Source organism: Emiliania huxleyi (assembly GCF_000372725.1).
Source record: "Emiliania huxleyi CCMP1516 chromosome Unknown EMIHUscaffold_159, whole genome shotgun sequence".
Lineage (NCBI taxonomy): Eukaryota > Haptophyta > Isochrysidales > Noelaerhabdaceae > Emiliania > Emiliania huxleyi.
In genome coordinates this window covers 2396-18847 of record NW_005200993.1, presented here as the reverse complement: position 1 = coordinate 18847, position 16452 = coordinate 2396, and the positions used below count along the sequence as shown (strand labels likewise).

The 16452-nt window shown below is 64.6% G+C and overlaps 1 protein-coding gene across 1 annotated transcript; it reads right to left on the bottom strand.

Annotated features, from left to right (window-relative positions):
• Positions 1 to 12187: 12187 nt before the first annotated feature.
• EMIHUDRAFT_229838 (hypothetical protein) lies at positions 12188 to 12562 on the bottom strand (the record flags this gene model as incomplete). The annotated part of the gene is made up of 1 exon (XM_005785672.1): positions 12188 to 12562. A coding segment is annotated over one exon (375 nt), but the record flags the coding sequence as incomplete, so codon positions are not given.
• Between the last annotated feature and the right edge of the window lie 3890 nt (positions 12563 to 16452).

The window sequence follows — 16452 nt, the reverse complement described above, 5'->3', positions numbered from 1 at the left end:
AAAAACAAAAAAAAGAAAGAGGGGGTGCGGAGCCGCTGCTTAGCGTGGTGATGATCCGGCAGCAATGCTGGTCAGGCAGCGCGACGGACGAGACGGACTGCACGACCGCCACGGCCCACTCCAACGTCGAGATCGGGATCGGTAAGACCTACCCGACTACCTCCATGAAGCTCAACATCGGCGCCTACGCCGAGCTCGCCCCATTTGACGAGACTTCCGGCGCGACGAAGATCGGCGACCCCTCACTCGAGGAGAGCTTCACGACCGCCACGCCCCTCTCAGAGATCGATGTGGCCTCGCTGCTCTTTCTCCACTCTTGTGCAGCCGTGCTGGCGCTGCTCCTCGCGGCGTTCCTTGAGCCGCCGTTGCGTGGGCAGGTCAAGAAGAAGAAGGTGGAGCGCAGCAGCCACGCAGAGATCTCCGTACCCTTGCTTTCCAGCACGCGTGCTCTCCGAGTTGGCATTGTGATCCTCTTCTTCCTGCAGGGCGTATGCGGCACACCAGCGGCGCCACCGGCCGCGCCACCAATCTCTCCTCCGTCGGAGCCGCCGTCACCACCGCCGTCACCACCGCCGTCGCCGCCGTCGCCGCCGTCACCACCGCAGTCGCCGCCGTCGCCGCCGTCGCCGCCGTCGCCGCCGTCGCCGCCGTCGCCGCCGTCGCCGCCTTTACCCGACATGCAGCTCGAGCAGTTGAGCTGCCCGGGCTGGTGCTTCTCGCGAATGATGCGCAGCTGGAGCTGTGAGACGAGCGAGTGTGCCCCGTGCCGTTCAACGTGCTTGGCCGCCAAGCTTGATCGCAATGCAGTTGACGTGCCATGGCCAAACGATGCATTGCAAGACACATGGACGTGCAAGGCAGCGTGGCCGCCGCGCACCTTCTTTGTCATCTTTGCCATGCAGCGGTCCGCCAGCACGACAGTCTGTAACGTACTCAACACGCTCTCTGACACACACTGTGCCCACGAAGTTCTGAACCCGGGCCTTGCCTCGCCGCGGGCGGTGCAAACGGATCCTCTTGGTCTGCTGAAGGCCAGCTTCGAGGCTCTCGCTGTGCAAGGAGACTCCCTCAGGGCACCGTGCGCCTGGGGCATCAAGCTCTTCCCCAACCATGTGCTGAAAGCTGGCTTCCTCGGAGAGCTGTGGGGCTACGTTAACGCTGCGATCGTGCTGGAGCGGCTCGACGTGAGCGCGCAGCTTGCCTCGCTTACACGCGCACGCAACTCCGGCTGCTGGGACGCGACGGCGTGTCCGCGGCCCGCGGTCAATCTGAGCGAGGATGATGTCAGGATCCACGCGACAAAGGCCCGATCGTGGTATGCACGGGTGCGGGAGCAGCGTTCTACGCACAGCACAGTGCCATCCCTCGAGATCTTCACAGAGGAGCTCCTCGCCCTGAACAAGTCAGAGTGGCGGCCGCTGCTCCGCTCTGCCATCTCAGCATCCGACAATGTAGTGTCTGCGCATGTTTACAATGCTGCCCAGCCAGCAATCGATCGTGCAGCCACTGAAGCAGTGCCGCAACACGCACCGTCGTGTGACCTCTGCGAGATTCGGTGGGTCTTCATCCTCTCCACAGGTCGCGCGGGCTCCACCTCCATTCTGGAGGCGCTCAACTCGCTGCCTGGCGTCCACGTGAGCGGCGAGAACCAGGCCTCGTTGGAGGCGTTTGTCGACGTATTTGAACGCTGGGCCGAGAGTCATGCAAGGGAGGCGGCAGTGGAGTCCACAGCTGCGACAGAGCATGGGCAGGTGGATGAGCATGTGCTCCTCTGTGCTGCCCAGCAATATTTTCAAGGCTTGATTGGTGCTCCACGCACCCCGTTGCCTGCTCGCAATACTCGGGTGCTCGGCTTCAAAGAGCTCGTCACGCTGCCGTTGAAGGGTGTCATGCACGACTTGGCAACTGGCCTCCCACCAGCACGCCACCTGTCTGTCCAACTTGATGGCAATGAGCCGCGCTGGTTGCGCCTCCTGGATCGCATCTTCCCGTGTGCTCGCATCATCTTCAACACCCGCCGAAACACGACGGATCAGGCACTCTCTGCATTCCATCGCGAGCAGCAGAGCACGTCACAGCAGCTCTCATCGCTCAACAGCATAATCCATCGTCTCCACGCCAAGCGAGGAGACAGCCTCTCGTTTCATGTTGAGCGCGAGGACTTCTCAGAAGCGACGTTCACGCAGATCGCGCACTGGCTCGGAGTAGACTGCACCTTTCTGCAGATCCCACATGCCAATGCAGACTCCCGCTACGGGTCCGATTACGAAAGCGTTCGCATCAATTGTAGCCAGCATGATCTTCTGCCCAAAGAAACGCCACCGTGGGCCCTGACGTTTGGCATCAAGCACACCTCCGACTTTGTGGAGAGGCGGCGGCTTCTTGCAGAGCTGCTCAGCAGCATCCGCGCGAGCCACGCAATGCTTCCCGTCCTCGTCGCTTACGATGGAGAACACGTGTATGAGCCGCAGGTGGGCAGTTATGGCGAAGTCTATGTGCAGCTGCATGGCACCACAGGGCTGAGTGCAGGAAGGAATGCCATTGCGAGGAGTGCGACCACAGAGTTTGTGATGATCATGGACGACGACGTGCTCTTCCACTCGGGCACGCGGGTAGATGCACTGCTGGCGCACCTTTGGCGCGACCCACGCCTGGCCTTGGCGGCTGCCTGCTACGCTCCGAGCATTTGCTATGCGCATTTGCTTACTTCACAGAAGGACGGCTGGGTGGAGAGTACCCCTGTGATGTACGACACTGGCAGCTCTGGCCTGCACGGCGCACACGTGGTACAGAACGCCTTTGTTGCTCGCGCGGCAGTCTTGCGCGCCCATCCCTGGGACGAGCGACAGAGACAGATGGAGCATGAGACCTTCTTTGCAGCACTCGCAGCCGCAGGGCACGCTGTTGGCTTTGATCCCAGCGCCACCTTGCTCCACCAGAGGGCTAACCGCTCAGCATACTATGTTGAGCGCAGCTTGCGGTACACAGAGGGAGCGGCACTGCTGTATCTGTGCCGCAACTTTCCACGCGTTCACGGCTGGCGCCTTCCCTTCTTTGAGGTGGACTGTGTTGCGCGTACCTACACGCAGAATGGTGTCTCAGCGCCACTCGAGCAGCGCAGACACGCCGATTACTCGACAGTAGCTTACACGCCCCGCAAGGTCTACTGCTTTCTGCTCATCGCCAGTGCGGTCGACCACAGCGCCCAGCGTGATTCCTTGCGCTCCACGTGGTTGCGCCAATTCCGCCCAAACGCCTCCTGGGACTACGGCTTCTTTGTGGGTGTCACGGGACGCCCAAGCAGTAGCAGTATGCTGGGCGACATTGTGCAACTTGATGCGGCCGATGACTACATGCATCTGGCCCGCAAGGTGATTGCCTCGCTGCGCTGGGTGGTGGAGACCTGGGTGGAAGCGCAATTTGTGCTAAAGGTGGATGAAGACACGTGGGTGGATCCGGAAGCAGTGGTGACCTGGCTCACTCAGCACCCTGGGCTGCAGTATGGCGGCATGCCACACCGGACTTCAGTTGTTCGAAGTGGCAAGTGGGGCGTCGCCAATGAGGTGTATGGTGCCGACGAGTATCCCGTCTATGCCAAGGGCGGCGGCTATCTGCTTGCCAGGCACGTTGCAGATGCGATCCTGTGTGCAATTGACGCAAAGGGCGCGCCGGTCATCGACAATGTCGAGGATGCGACCATCGGGATTGCAGCCGCTGCGCTCGGCATTACGCCGGTCGGTGTCAGTGGCTTCCTGGAACAGGGGGCTGTGATGGCCCGGGAGATGTCCCTGCAAGAGTGCTGCGGTGCAGGCGTGTTGCTGTATCATCGTCCGGTGGACATGCGTGCCTGCAGCTGGTGCCGCTGGGTGGCCAGCAGTGACCCACAATCGGGTCACAGTGCGCACTGGGCTTTGCGGATGCTCCACGCAATGAGCCCTTCACCAAGCCCTGGGTCATCACCTTCACCGTTATCACCCTCATCTCCTTCCCCCTCGCCATCTCCTCTCATGTCGTCACCGCCCCCGCTGCCGCCGCCACCGCCCCCGCTGCCGCCGCCAACGCCCCCGCTGCCGCCGCCACCGCCCTCGCTGCCGCCGCCACCGCCCCCGCTGCCGCCGCCACCGCCGTCGCCGCCTCTGTCACCGTCCCCGCTTCTGCCGCCGCTCTCCCCCGGCTTTGTCGCCGCGGCGAGCGAGGCCGAGCTCCGCTCCCTGATCACGGATGCTGCTGCTTCGCAAGCCGACGTCTCAATCTTCATCCCGCCGGGCGTCCGCCTTGCCTTCAACAGCCCGATCATCTGCAACGGCAATATCCATCTCTCGGTCCGCAGCAGCGGGTCGGGCGCGACGCTCGACGGCGAGAAAACCTCCAATATGTTTGCAATCACGGGCGGCTGTAGCCTCGACTTGGAGGCGTTGCACTTTGTGGACGGCCGTGCGCCTGACAGCAGTAATTTTGACCCGGCCTGTCAGTTGTGTCAGAGAAGTGGCGGTGCGGTGTACGCTGAGCGCTCTGGCCGCATTTCCATGAACGACGTGTCGTTCACGGGCTGCGAGGCCAAGGTTCGTGCTGCACACTCCTCATCTCCTCTGCTAGGCCGCCTCGCAGCCCGCTGACGCCTGCAAACCCTCTCAGAACGGCGGCGCTGTGTACGTGTACCTCGGCGGCGACGTCTCGATAGTCGATGCCACCTACAGCGATTGCAAGGCTGAAGAGGTGCGCCGCCCACACGCGCTCTCTTATCCCACACCGCTCGTCCTCAACCCCCCCCCCCCCCCCCTCTCGTGCAGTCCGGCGGTGCCGTGTTTGTGAGAAGCAGCGGCGACATCACGATGGTGGGTGCCGCTTTCAGCAGGTGTGAGAGTGGCTGGCCTACGTATGATGGTGGGGTGCGCCCACACAGCCACACCGCGCAAGCCCTCCCGTCCACACGCAGTAAGCTCACGCCTCGCTTTGCGATGCCCCATCGATAGTACGGCGGCGCTGTTTACGTGTACGGCAACAGCGGGCGTGTCTCAGTGGTCGGAGCCTATTTCAGTGCGTGCAAGGCTCGTCGAAATGGTGGCGCTGTGCAAGTGACAAAGGCACAAGGGGGCATCAGGATGCATGGAGTGCGCTTTGGCGAGTGCGAGGCTGGGTTGGTGCGCCTCAGAAGCCTTCTCGTAATCCGGAGAAAAAGCGCAGCCCGCTTGACGCCCCTGTGTTGCCTCGTACAGTTCGGCGGCGCTGCGTACTTGTGGAGCAACGGCGACACCAGCATGGTCGGTGTGACCTTCAGCGAGTGCAAGGGCTATGTGCGCCGCCCACACCCGCACGATGAGATGTACTGAGATTGGCGCGGGCGCTGTTCTGAGCCCGCTGATCTTCACGCCGGCAGGTCGGCGGCGCTGTGTGGGCGAAAGATGGGTCCTCCTCTCTTGCCATCGAAAACGCCACCTTCATCAACAATGCCGCCCGCGCCCCTCACGCTACCGGAGCAGGCTCTGCGCTTTACCTCGGCGAGGACATCGCGTCGATGTTGATTCGCGACACTTCCTTTACCCTGCATTTGGGCGCCACAATCGTGGCGCAGTCCCAGATACTCTGGAACTGCCGGACTGGCAGCTGGATGCCAGGTACCGGCAAGATTGAGGGCAGCTTCTCCGCCCCCGACTGCAAGTTCGACTGCGCCGCGGGCTACTTCGGTGGCTATTCTGGCAGCGCGTACACAACCCACACCAAAGAGTCGTGCGCCGGCCAGTGCCCCAGAGGCAATTTCTGTGAGGAGGGTACCCTCGCCCCACAGCCCTGCCCGAGCGGCTCTCGCATGCCAGCGCTCGGGGCCGCGAGTAACGACAGCTGCATCCCGTGCGCCCCCGGGCAATACCAGCCAGACAGCGGGCAGGAGGACTGCGTCACCTGCCCCGCGGGCTCCTTCTCTCCCGACGTCGGCCGCACCGCCTGCGACCCCTGCCCTCGCGGAGGCTACTGCGAGGAGGCTGGCGCGGCCACCCGCATGGTCTGGGAGCCCTGTCCCACGGGCAGCTTCAACCCGACCAACGGCTCCAGCTCGAGCGCCGCCTGCGAGTCCTGCCCCGCTGGGACCGCTAGCGCAACGCGGGGTGCGGAAAGCAGCGACCGTTGCGCGCCGTGCCGGCCAGGCACCGTCGCCGCCACGGCGGGCCTCTCCGAGTGCGCCAGCTGCGGCGGCGGGACGTATCAGAACGACACTGGCGCTACGGGCTGCCGCGACTGTGTCCCGGGCCACTACTGCGCCAAGGGCGCGGCGGCGGCGCTGCCGTGCGAGGCTGGCAGCTACTCGCGCGCCACCAACCTCTCCGCCGCGAGCGAGTGCACCGACGCCTCGCCGGGCCACTTCGCCACCACCGGCTCCACCGAGCAGACGGCGTGCGCCAAGGGGTCGTACACGAACGAGACGAGGCAGGGCGAGTGCACGCCCTGTTCCGGCGGCACGTACCAGGACGCGGAGGCGCAGACGGCGTGCAAGCCGTGCGAGGCGGGCGGCTACTGCGCTGTTGGCGCGGCGGCGGCGCTGCCGTGCGAGGCTGGCAGCTACTCGACCGCCACCAACCTCTCCGCCGCGAGCGAGTGCACCGACGCCTCGCCGGGCCACTTCGCCACCACCGGCTCCACGCAGCAGACGGCATGCGCCAAGGGGTCGTACACGAACGAGACCAGGCAGGGCGAGTGCACGCCCTGCGCCGGCGGCACGTACCAGGACGCGGAGGCGCAGACGGCGTGCAAGCCGTGCGAGGCGGGCGGCTACTGCGCTGTTGGCGCGGCGGCGGCGCTGCCGTGCGAGGCTGGCAGCTACTCGACCGCCACCAACCTCTCCGCCGCGAGCGAGTGCACCGACGCCTCGCCGGGCCACTTCGCCACCACCGGCTCCACGCAGCAGACGGCATGCGCCAAGGGGTCGTACACGAACGAGACCAGGCAGGGCGAGTGCACGCCCTGTTCCGGCGGCACGTACCAGGACGCGGAGGCGCAGACGGCGTGCAAGCCGTGCGAGGCGGGCGGCTACTGCGCTGTTGGCGCGGCGGCGGCGCTGCCGTGCGAGGCTGGCAGCTACTCGACCGCCACCAACCTCTCCGCCGCGAGCGAGTGCACCGACGCCTCGCCGGGCCACTTCGCCACCACCGGCTCCACCGAGCAGACGGCGTGCGCCAAGGGGTCGTACACGAACGAGACCAGGCAGGGCGAGTGCACGCCCTGCGCCGGCGGCACGTACCAGGACGCGGAGGCGCAGACGGCGTGCAAGCCGTGCGAGGCGGGCGGCTACTGCGCTGTTGGCGCGGCGGCGGCGCTGCCGTGCGAGGCTGGCAGCTACTCGACCGCCACCAACCTCTCCGCCGCGAGCGAGTGCACCGACGCCTCGCCGGGCCACTTCGCCACCACCGGCTCCACCGAGCAGACGGCGTGCGCCAAGGGGTCGTACACGAACGCTTACAGGCAGGGCGAGTGCACGCCCTGTTCCGGCGGCACGTACCAGGACGCGGAGGCGCAGACGGCGTGCAAGCCGTGCGAGGCGGGCGGCTACTGCGCTGTTGGCGCGGCGGCGGCGCTGCCGTGCGAGGCTGGCAGCTACTCGACCGCCACCAACCTCTCCGCCGCGAGCGAGTGCACCGACGCCTCGCCGGGCCACTTCGCCACCACCGGCTCCACGCAGCAGACGGCGTGCGCCAAGGGGTCGTACACGAACGCTTACAGGCAGGGCGAGTGCACGCCCTGTTCCGGCGGCACGTACCAGGACGCGGAGGCGCAGACGGCGTGCAAGCCGTGCGAGGCGGGCGGCTACTGCGCTGTTGGCGCGGCGGCGGCGCTGCCGTGCGAGGCTGGCAGCTACTCGAACAAGACGAATCTTGACTCGGCGAGCGGCTGCATGGACTGCCCTTTGGGCCACGCTTGCACCACTGGCAGCGTGACTCCCATGGCTTGCCGGGCCGGCACATTCGCGTCCGGCTCGCGCAACACCGAGTGCGAGCCGTGCAAGGCGGGATCCTACCAGAACGCCACCGGCGCTGCCGGCTGCGTCCGGTGCGGGCTTGGCAGCTTCTGCCCGGTTGGCGCGTCACTCGAGCTGCCTGCGGCGTGCGAGTCGGGTACATACGCCAATTTCACGGACGGCGACGGTTTGCCCGACTGCTTCGACTGTCCGGCGGGCTCGTCGTGCGGCGGCGGCGCAACTCTGCCGGCAGAGTGCTCGCCGGGAACCGTCGCCGCCACAGGCGGTCTCTCCGAATGCGCCAGCTGTGAGCCCGGCTGGTACCAGCCTTTCTCGGGTGGCAGCAAATGCGTGGTCTGTGGAGCCGGCAGCTACTCGATCAACGTTCTCTCTTGTGAGCTGTGCCAGGTGGGCGAATACTGCCCTGCTGGCTCAGTCGTTGGCACTCCCTGCCCTCCCGGTTCCACAACTGATGGTCGAGGAGCCACCGGTAAAGAGGACTGTGGCTGCTACGCAGGGTTGTACGACGCATCGGGCTCTCTGGACTGCCTCGAGTGCTCCGAAGGCATGAATTGCACAGCTGCCATTACCACGCCGCAGAACCTTCCCGTCGCCGCTGGCTACTGGCGGCAGCACTCCTGGTCGGCGCCGCCCAACGGGTCAGTGCGCCCGTGCTTCGCTAAGGAGGCTTGTCTCGGCGGCACAAACCTCTCCGACGACGCCTTTTGCGCGCCAAGCCAGCAAGGACCCTACTGCGCTGTGTGCCGCGACGGCTACTTTGGCGGCGGCGACGGCACGCTCTGCAAGCCGTGCGACGGCATTGCTGCCATCACGTTTCTGCCCATGATCTTAATCGGGGTTGTGGCGCTTGCCCTGCTTGCTTACGTTGTTATCAGCTGCTATCGCGGCATGGACATCTTGAACAACCTTGCTGAGGAGAGCTCGAAGCTTGCGGAAGCATCGACGATTGTACGAGCACGAATTGCACGAGCACGATGGCTGGCGGTAAAGTCTTCGGCCTTCGGTGTCAAGCTGAAGATTCTCATTGCACAGTTCCAGATGCAGCAAGGGATTGGCATCACCTTCTACATTCAGTGGCCGGACGTATACGCCAAAGTGCTTCGGTTCCTTGGATCAATTGTCCAGATTGACTTAGCGCAGGCGATGCCGATCGACTGCATCGCCAACTTCGGTTTTTTCGGTTCGTTGGTTGTTCGCACGGCCCTGCCTCTGCTCCTGATCTTGCTCCTCGCCGCCTTCTCGAAGGTTTTCAGGTGCTACAAAAAGGAGGAGATCGCCGGCATGCTCTCCTCGGGTTGGTTCGTGGTACTATTCCTCGTCTACCCGAGCTGTTCCAGCGCAGTGTTCCAAGCCTTCATGTGCGATGAAATGGATGATGGCAGCGCATACTTGCGCATGGATTACTCTATGCGGTGCTACGCCCAAAACAAGGGTGCGTGGGACGAGGAATACATTGGTGTGATGGCGTATGCGATCCTGATGGGCCTCGTCTACCCTCTCGGCACCCCAGTGCTCTACGCGGCCGTCCTTTACGCAAACCGCGACGCTATTGCTGAGGTGGACCGCCTTGAGCGCATGCTTATGAAGAATTTCCCTGACACAGAAGACGGGGCAGGAGCCAAGCTCCGTGAGGCGGCGCACCAGAAGATTAGAAAGGACAAGTTGGGCAAGGGCGGCCTCCCGAGGCTCACCGGTGGCTATGAGATGAGAGTCTACTGGTTTGAGGTCTTTGAGTGTGTGCGGAAGATATGTTTGGTCGGCTTGCCAATCTTTCTTGAACAGGGCTCCTCGGCGCAGCTGATCGTCGGCTTGCTTGTATGCTTCATTTCCTACGGCATGTACGCATCCTACAAGCCATATGTCAAGGGTAGTGATGGCTGGCTCTCAAAGGTTTGCCAAGTTGCGCTCTTCTTCTCGCTGGTCTCGTCGATTGCGCTCAAGATGGAGCCTGACAGCTCGACGGAGGCGCTTGGTGTGCTGCTGGTCGTCACGCTCATGGTGCCGCCAGCGGCTGCGCTCCTCTTTGAGAGTGAGCTCGACTTTGTCTTTGAGAAGGGCTGTCACGTCTCGTACCTCAAGAAGAAGGCCATCAATTGCTTCACGAGCACCCTTGGCCGCTGCTTTGAGAAGTACCTGCGCCAGACGAGCGCCGTCAACGAGGACACCTCTCGCTGAGGTCTGCGAGGGAGAGGAACGCCTCTTTCCGGTGGAGGAAGGCCTGGTGCAACGGCTGGCGGTGAGCGAGGATGGATGCCGCCCGCCTCGGCGCGTGGCTGATGATCCACCGCGCGTCGAGGAGGGCGACGGCGCCGCTCGCGAGGACAGGCTCCAGGTCGCCGCCGCCCTTTTCACGCCACAGTTTCAACTTCTCCTCGTCGACGCCGAGATCGGTGGGAGGCGGATGAGAGAGGAGGCGGCCGGCATGCTCGTGCCGCAGCCCATTTCTGGCTGCTTCAGTCTCTCTCTCTCTCTCTCTCTCTCTCTCTCAGTGTATGTACGTCCCTCTCTCTCCCGACGGCGCTGGTCGAGTTCAATGACGGGTTTGGATTGGGCGCGTATCCGGGCGTCTCGGCCGCGCAATACACTCGACTCGTGATGAGCCGCTGGCAGCAACTGCTCGCGCCGCTCGCCAGCCATTCGTAAGCACCCTCGTGCACGGGTGCCCGACGGTGGCTGCTACGGGTGGGGGGGTCCGCTGCACACACACCTGGCCATTGTCCTTGCTACGGCTTTATGTGCAACGGATCCGCTCCTGACTCCAGCACTACACGACGGCCAGTGAGCAGTGTGCATATCTCGACAGGGGAAATGCAAAAGGGATTTTTTATTAGCATTTGAAAGTAATCAGTAGTGGATACTCCTCTGTCAGCGCTCAGGTCTTGCAGGTCGGAGGTCGGAGAAAAGCTGAGTGGGTAGCCGACCGGCTAGTTCCATTTCACTGTGGCACAGCTCGCGTTACAAAACCTTGATTTTGACCATTTGCGCACTATTGTACCTCTCGGTGCCTTCCAGAGGCAGCTGCGACCCCGCCGAGTAGACGGGCGCACACAGCAGGTGGCGCGGTGTGCGCCCGTCCACTCGGCGGGGTCGCAGCTGCGTCTGCGCGTCCTGGGGAGGTACATTTGTTGCGCACCGGAGACGACTCGACGCCGCTGAGATCGGAGATCAAGCTCTGACAGGTCACACGTCGCTCCTTTGACGCCGACGTGACTCGCCCGTACAGATCACATCAGGACACGGTCTCGACGCGCTCGGTACGACGCCTGCGACCCGTCTCGGGTCAGGTGGCACGACGCTCATCGCGCCTGCCAGCGCTGCCGTACAGGTTGCCACGACGAGGTCGAGCACGCTTCTATACGCTCGCCCAGCCTTCCTTTCCATCCCATTAGGCAGCCTGGGAACGGTGATGGTCAGAGGCAAAGCCTACGAGGGGTGGTGGAACCACATGTCACGGCTACTGACGGCTCGACGCGACGATAGCCTCCAGAGGCTGACTTTGAGGCACAATCATCGGACGATGTCGACGAGTTGGGTCGCTCTCGCGGTAGCCAGATGACCTCCCATGCTAGTACCATCGGCTAGGGTCGCAGGAAGCGCGGGGGAGGGCGCTGGGAGCAACACGGAGCTCCGTTGGACGTTTTCAAGATTAGCGTGTCAGAGTGAAATGGAACTAGCCACCATATCTTGCGACACTGTGCACAGGGCTTGCTCAGGGCTCTGCCCTCTGCTCGACCCTTCTCCATGGTGATGTTATCAATTATTCAGATTACACTAAGGTCTCTGAGCAAGGTAGAATGAGAAGGCAGGTGCAAGCCTGGCTTTCGCGACCAGCCGCTGGTATCAATTTCCACCTCAAAACGTTCCCGCGCAAGGGGCAGGCTGACGCACGACTGAGGTCTGAACGGCCGCTCTAAATACATGTACTCCCGATGACGCTGTGTCTCGGCGCTTATGTGTGTGCGCGTGTGCGCGCGCTTCTCAGAAAAAAAATCAGCGCCGGGATGAGGGATCTCTCGACACGAGAACAGATGCAGATCTCTCCCTCTCATTTCTTTTTGAGAGGCACAGAGAGGGCCATCTATTTGCACTAATGCACACCCGCCAGAAAGCTCTGGTGTCTGGAATCACGTGGTGAAGGACTGTCAGTGACACGTCTCTGTCAGGTCAGAGGTGAGAGGTGCGCCAACAATGCAGTGACAGGCTGACCCCGCCACAAGCGTGTCAGCTGCGAGCGGTTCCTTGCCACTGTCGGATCACCCGGCGGAGTGTGTGGTTTGGGAAGAGCCGAGTGAACTCTAGCTCCTCGCCCGTCAGCGGGCTCGTCGACTTGGTCGCGAGCCAGCGCTCGATCGCCGTCCGCTCGTACGACTGCCCATCCGCCGCCATCACCGGGTCGCTCATGACCTCGGTCGTGATTGGGCAGACGAAGTCGGCCGGCGGCTCCTCCTCCTCCACCGAAGGCGGCCTCTCTGCAGCCAAAGAGGACGACGCTTGCTCGTCGGGCGCCCGCCTCTCCTCCTCCAGCCTCGCGCTCTCCTCGAGCGCCGCCGCCAACTGCGCCTCCTCACCCGCCGCCAGCGCTGCCTCATCCTCATCCTCATGCTCCCGCGAAAGCCCAGCGCCGCCCCCGCCGCCCTTCCCCTTCTTCTTCTTCTTCTTGCCCTTCTTGATCTCCTTGTTGCGTCCCCCCGCCTCCTTCTCCGCCTCCTCCTCCGCTAGCAGCGCCTCGGCATGCCGCGTCGCATCCGCCTCCGCCGCCGCTCTCTCCGCCTCCCTCGCCGCTGCCTCGGCCTCTGCCGCCGCCGCCGCATGCTCCTCGAGGACGCGCACGCACTCGGCGAGGCCCTTTTCCTTGGCCATCTGCAGCGCGGACTTGCCGCTCGCATCGCGCGCCGTCGTATCCGCGCCCGCCAGTAGCAAGCGGAGCACGACGGCGGGATGACCTTGGATGGCGGCGACCATCAGCGCGGTGCCGCCGTCGCTGTCCTGCAAGTTGATCTCCGCCCCGCGCTGCAGCAGCAGCTCGACCACCCGCTCGCGGCCGTACACGGCGGCTTCCATCAGCGCGGTGTCGCCGTTGCTGTTCTGCAGGTTGATCTCCGCGCCGCGCTGCAGCAGCAGCTCGACCACCCGCGCGTGGCCCCCTTGGGCGGCGACCATCAGCGCGGTGATGCCTTCGCTCCTCTGCAAGTTGACCTCCGCGCCGCGCTGCATCAGCAGCTCGACCACTCGCTCATGGCCCTGCTGGGCGGCGCACACCAGCGCGGTGACGCCTTCGCTCCTCTGCAAGTTGGCGTCCGCCCCGCGCTGCAGCAGCAGCTCGACCACCCGCTCGTTGCCCTCCTGGGCGGCGACCATCAGCGCGGTGCCGCCTCGGCTGTCCTGCTTGTTGATCTCCGCGCGGCGCTGCAGCAGCAGCTCGACCACCCGCTCGTGTCCACAGCCGGCGGAAAGCAATAGCGCGGTGATGCCGCTCACATTGCCTACCACGTAAGGCGCGTTGACCTGCCCGCCGCTGTCGAGCGACGCCAGCAGCGCCATCTCGTCGCCTTGGATAGCAGCTGCTCTCATGGCCGAAGAAGCCGCGGCCGTCGATCCTACTGCCGCCTCGCCCGAGGAGGCGCCGCCCGCGCCGCCTGCCACCGCCTCGCGCTGGCCTGCAGTCACCTCCGCGACGTGCTGCCGGAAGGCCTCGACGCATGCGCTGTGGCTGTTGTCCTTGGCATACTGCAGCGCGGACTTGCCGTTCTTACAGCACAGCGCCGCATCTGTGCCCGCCCGCAGCAGGCGGAGCACGACGGCGGGGTGGCCGTGGGCGGCGGCGCACATCAGCGCGGTGCTGCCTTTGCTGCTCTGCAGGTTGATGTTCGCCCCGCGCTGCAGCAGCAGCTCGACCACCCGCTCGCGGCCGTACACGGCGGCTTCCATCAGCGCGGTGTCGCCGTTGCTGCTCTGCAGGTTGATGTTCGCCTCGCGCTGCAGCAGCAGCTCGACCACCCGCTCGTGGCCGTACACGGCGGCGCCCATCAGCGCGGTGACGCCTTTGCTGTTCTGCAGGTTGATCTCCGCGCCGCGCTGCAGCAGCAGCTCGACCACTCGCTCGTGCTCGTGGCCGTAGAAGGCGGCGGTCATCAACGCGGTGCTGCCTTTGCTGCTCTGCAGGTTGATCTCCGCGCCGTGCTGCAGCAGCAGCTCGACCACTCGCTCGTGGCCTGGGACGGCGGCGTTTATCAGCGCGGTGCCGCCGTCGCTGCTCTGCAGGTTGACCTCCGCGCCGTGCTGCAGCAGCAGCTCGACCACTCGCTCGTTGCCTTTGAAGGCGGCGAATATGCGCGGTGCCGCCGATGCTGTTCTGCTGGTTGATATCCGCGCCGCGCTGCAGCAACAGCTCGACCATTCGCTCGTGGCCAAGCTGGGCGGCGCGCATCAGCGCGGTGACGCCGCTCCCATTGCCTACCACGCATGCGTTGACCTGCCCGCCGCTGTCGAGCCACGCCAGCAGCGCCGTCTCGTCGCCTTGGATAGCTGCTGTCATGGCCGAAGAAGCCGCGGCCGTCGATCCCGCTGCCGCCTCGCCCGCGCCGCCTGCCGCAGCTGCTAGCGCCGCCTCTTTAGGAAGGTTGCTCAGGCCGGAAGAGGCCGCTTCGCCCGAGGAGGCGCCGGCCGCGCCGCCCGCCGCCGCCTCGCGCCGGCTCACCTCCGCGACGTGCTGCCGGAAGGCCTTGACGCACGCGGCGTGGCCTCTATCCTTGGCCCACTGCAGCGCTGTCTTGCTGTCTGCAGAGCGCAGCCTTGTATCCGCGCCCGCCCGCAGCAGGCGGAGCACGACGGCGGAGTGGCCTTCGCCAGCGGCAAACATCAGCGCGGTGCAGCCGTCGCTGTTCTGCTTGTTGATCTCTGCGCCACGCTGCAGCAGCAGCTCGACCGCCCGCTCGTGGCCCTCCTGGGCGGCGCCCATCAGCGCGGTGCCCCCTTTGCCGTTCTGCTTGTCGATCTCCGCGCCGCGCCGCAGCAGCAGCTCGAACAACTGCTTGTGGCCGTGGATGGCGGCGTCCATCAGTGTGGTGAGGTCGGTCGCCCCTCTGCAGAGCTCTTTGGGTTTTCTGCCGGTACACGTGCTCACGAACGATCCAGGCACTTGCTGTGCTCGTTCGAGGCACCGGACACGCGGCAGACACCCTCTTCGTGCCGCACGCACCTTCCTTGAGACCGTCTCCGGACGGACTCGTACATACAGGCAGTTCTCCGAAAAGCGTCACTCGACACAGAGCAGAAGGCGCCAAGTCGGGGTGTTGAGATTTTTTCGTCGAGTGGGTAGTACCTCTTATATCTCGTCCAGGGGCCCTTCCTGAGCACCACCCACCCCTCCCGCGCGTCTCCAACACCCCACGGCCCTCCCGGCGCCGACGAGGACACAGCTATCTCGCCACAGCGCCGAGATCCGCTGAGATGCCGCGCTGACTCGGGCACGAGGTGGCGTTCGGTCGACGTCGCCGGAGGCAGTCGAGGAGCCGACTCGTTCCTGTGTTGTATGTGCTCGCTCGCCAGCCGCTGCGACGCGAGATCATTCATGGAGGTGACCGGCCGCAACCCTGCTCCATGTCCATGTACCATGTCGCGCTGCGCCTCGGCGGCAGAGCCCAGCTCCATGAGTTTGCCGCTTGAGAAACGCGAGCATGACCTTCATGGCATCGAGAGAGAGTTGTTTTGGCATCGATCGAACGGGACAGAATCTGCACGGGTGGCATCGGCCACGGGTGACCTCCTGACCCGAGCTCAGATGGCGGCGAGCAGAACGTGCCCAGAAACGGTGCAAACGGTGCAAACGGTACATCAGTAGAACAGGTTTCCTGTAGCCTGGTGTTAGTTACCGCCGTGCACCGACGCGGCGACCGAAGCCCAGGCCGTGAACAACTGTCGGGCCTCTGGGCGCGCCTCTCGCGAGACAACGACGGGGCCCTCCGGATGTCCTCCGGCCAAAATTTCCTTCGGGGCGGCTGCGTCGCACTGCAGAGGCACCGACCGCTTCGTAGCCGAATGCTGCCGCGGCTGCACCTCCGCAGGTCGATATTTGGCGCCTCCGACTCCTGGCTGCCCAAGCCGCCCGCACGCTGCTTCGAGCGGGAGGAGGTTGTCGGGTGGGCTCCCGAAATCCTGTTTGACATCGTGGCCGACGTCGAGCTCTACTCGGAGTTTGTGCCTCTCTGCTCGGCGAGCCGCATCGTGCGCAGGCACGGGCCGGACCGCTTCGATGCGGTGCTCGGGATTGGCTACCTCGGCCTCTCCGAGGAGTACACATCTCGCGTGACACTCTCGCGTGGCACGTCGCCAGCGATAGTTGTGGCCGAGGCGCTCGACGCGCGGCTCTTCACGCGGATGCGCAGCGAGTGGACCTTCTCGCCCGCGTCGGCGGGCGGCTGCCGCCTCGCGCTGCGCGTCGACATGCAGCTGCGAGCCCACTCACACGACCAGCTGCTCCGCTCGGT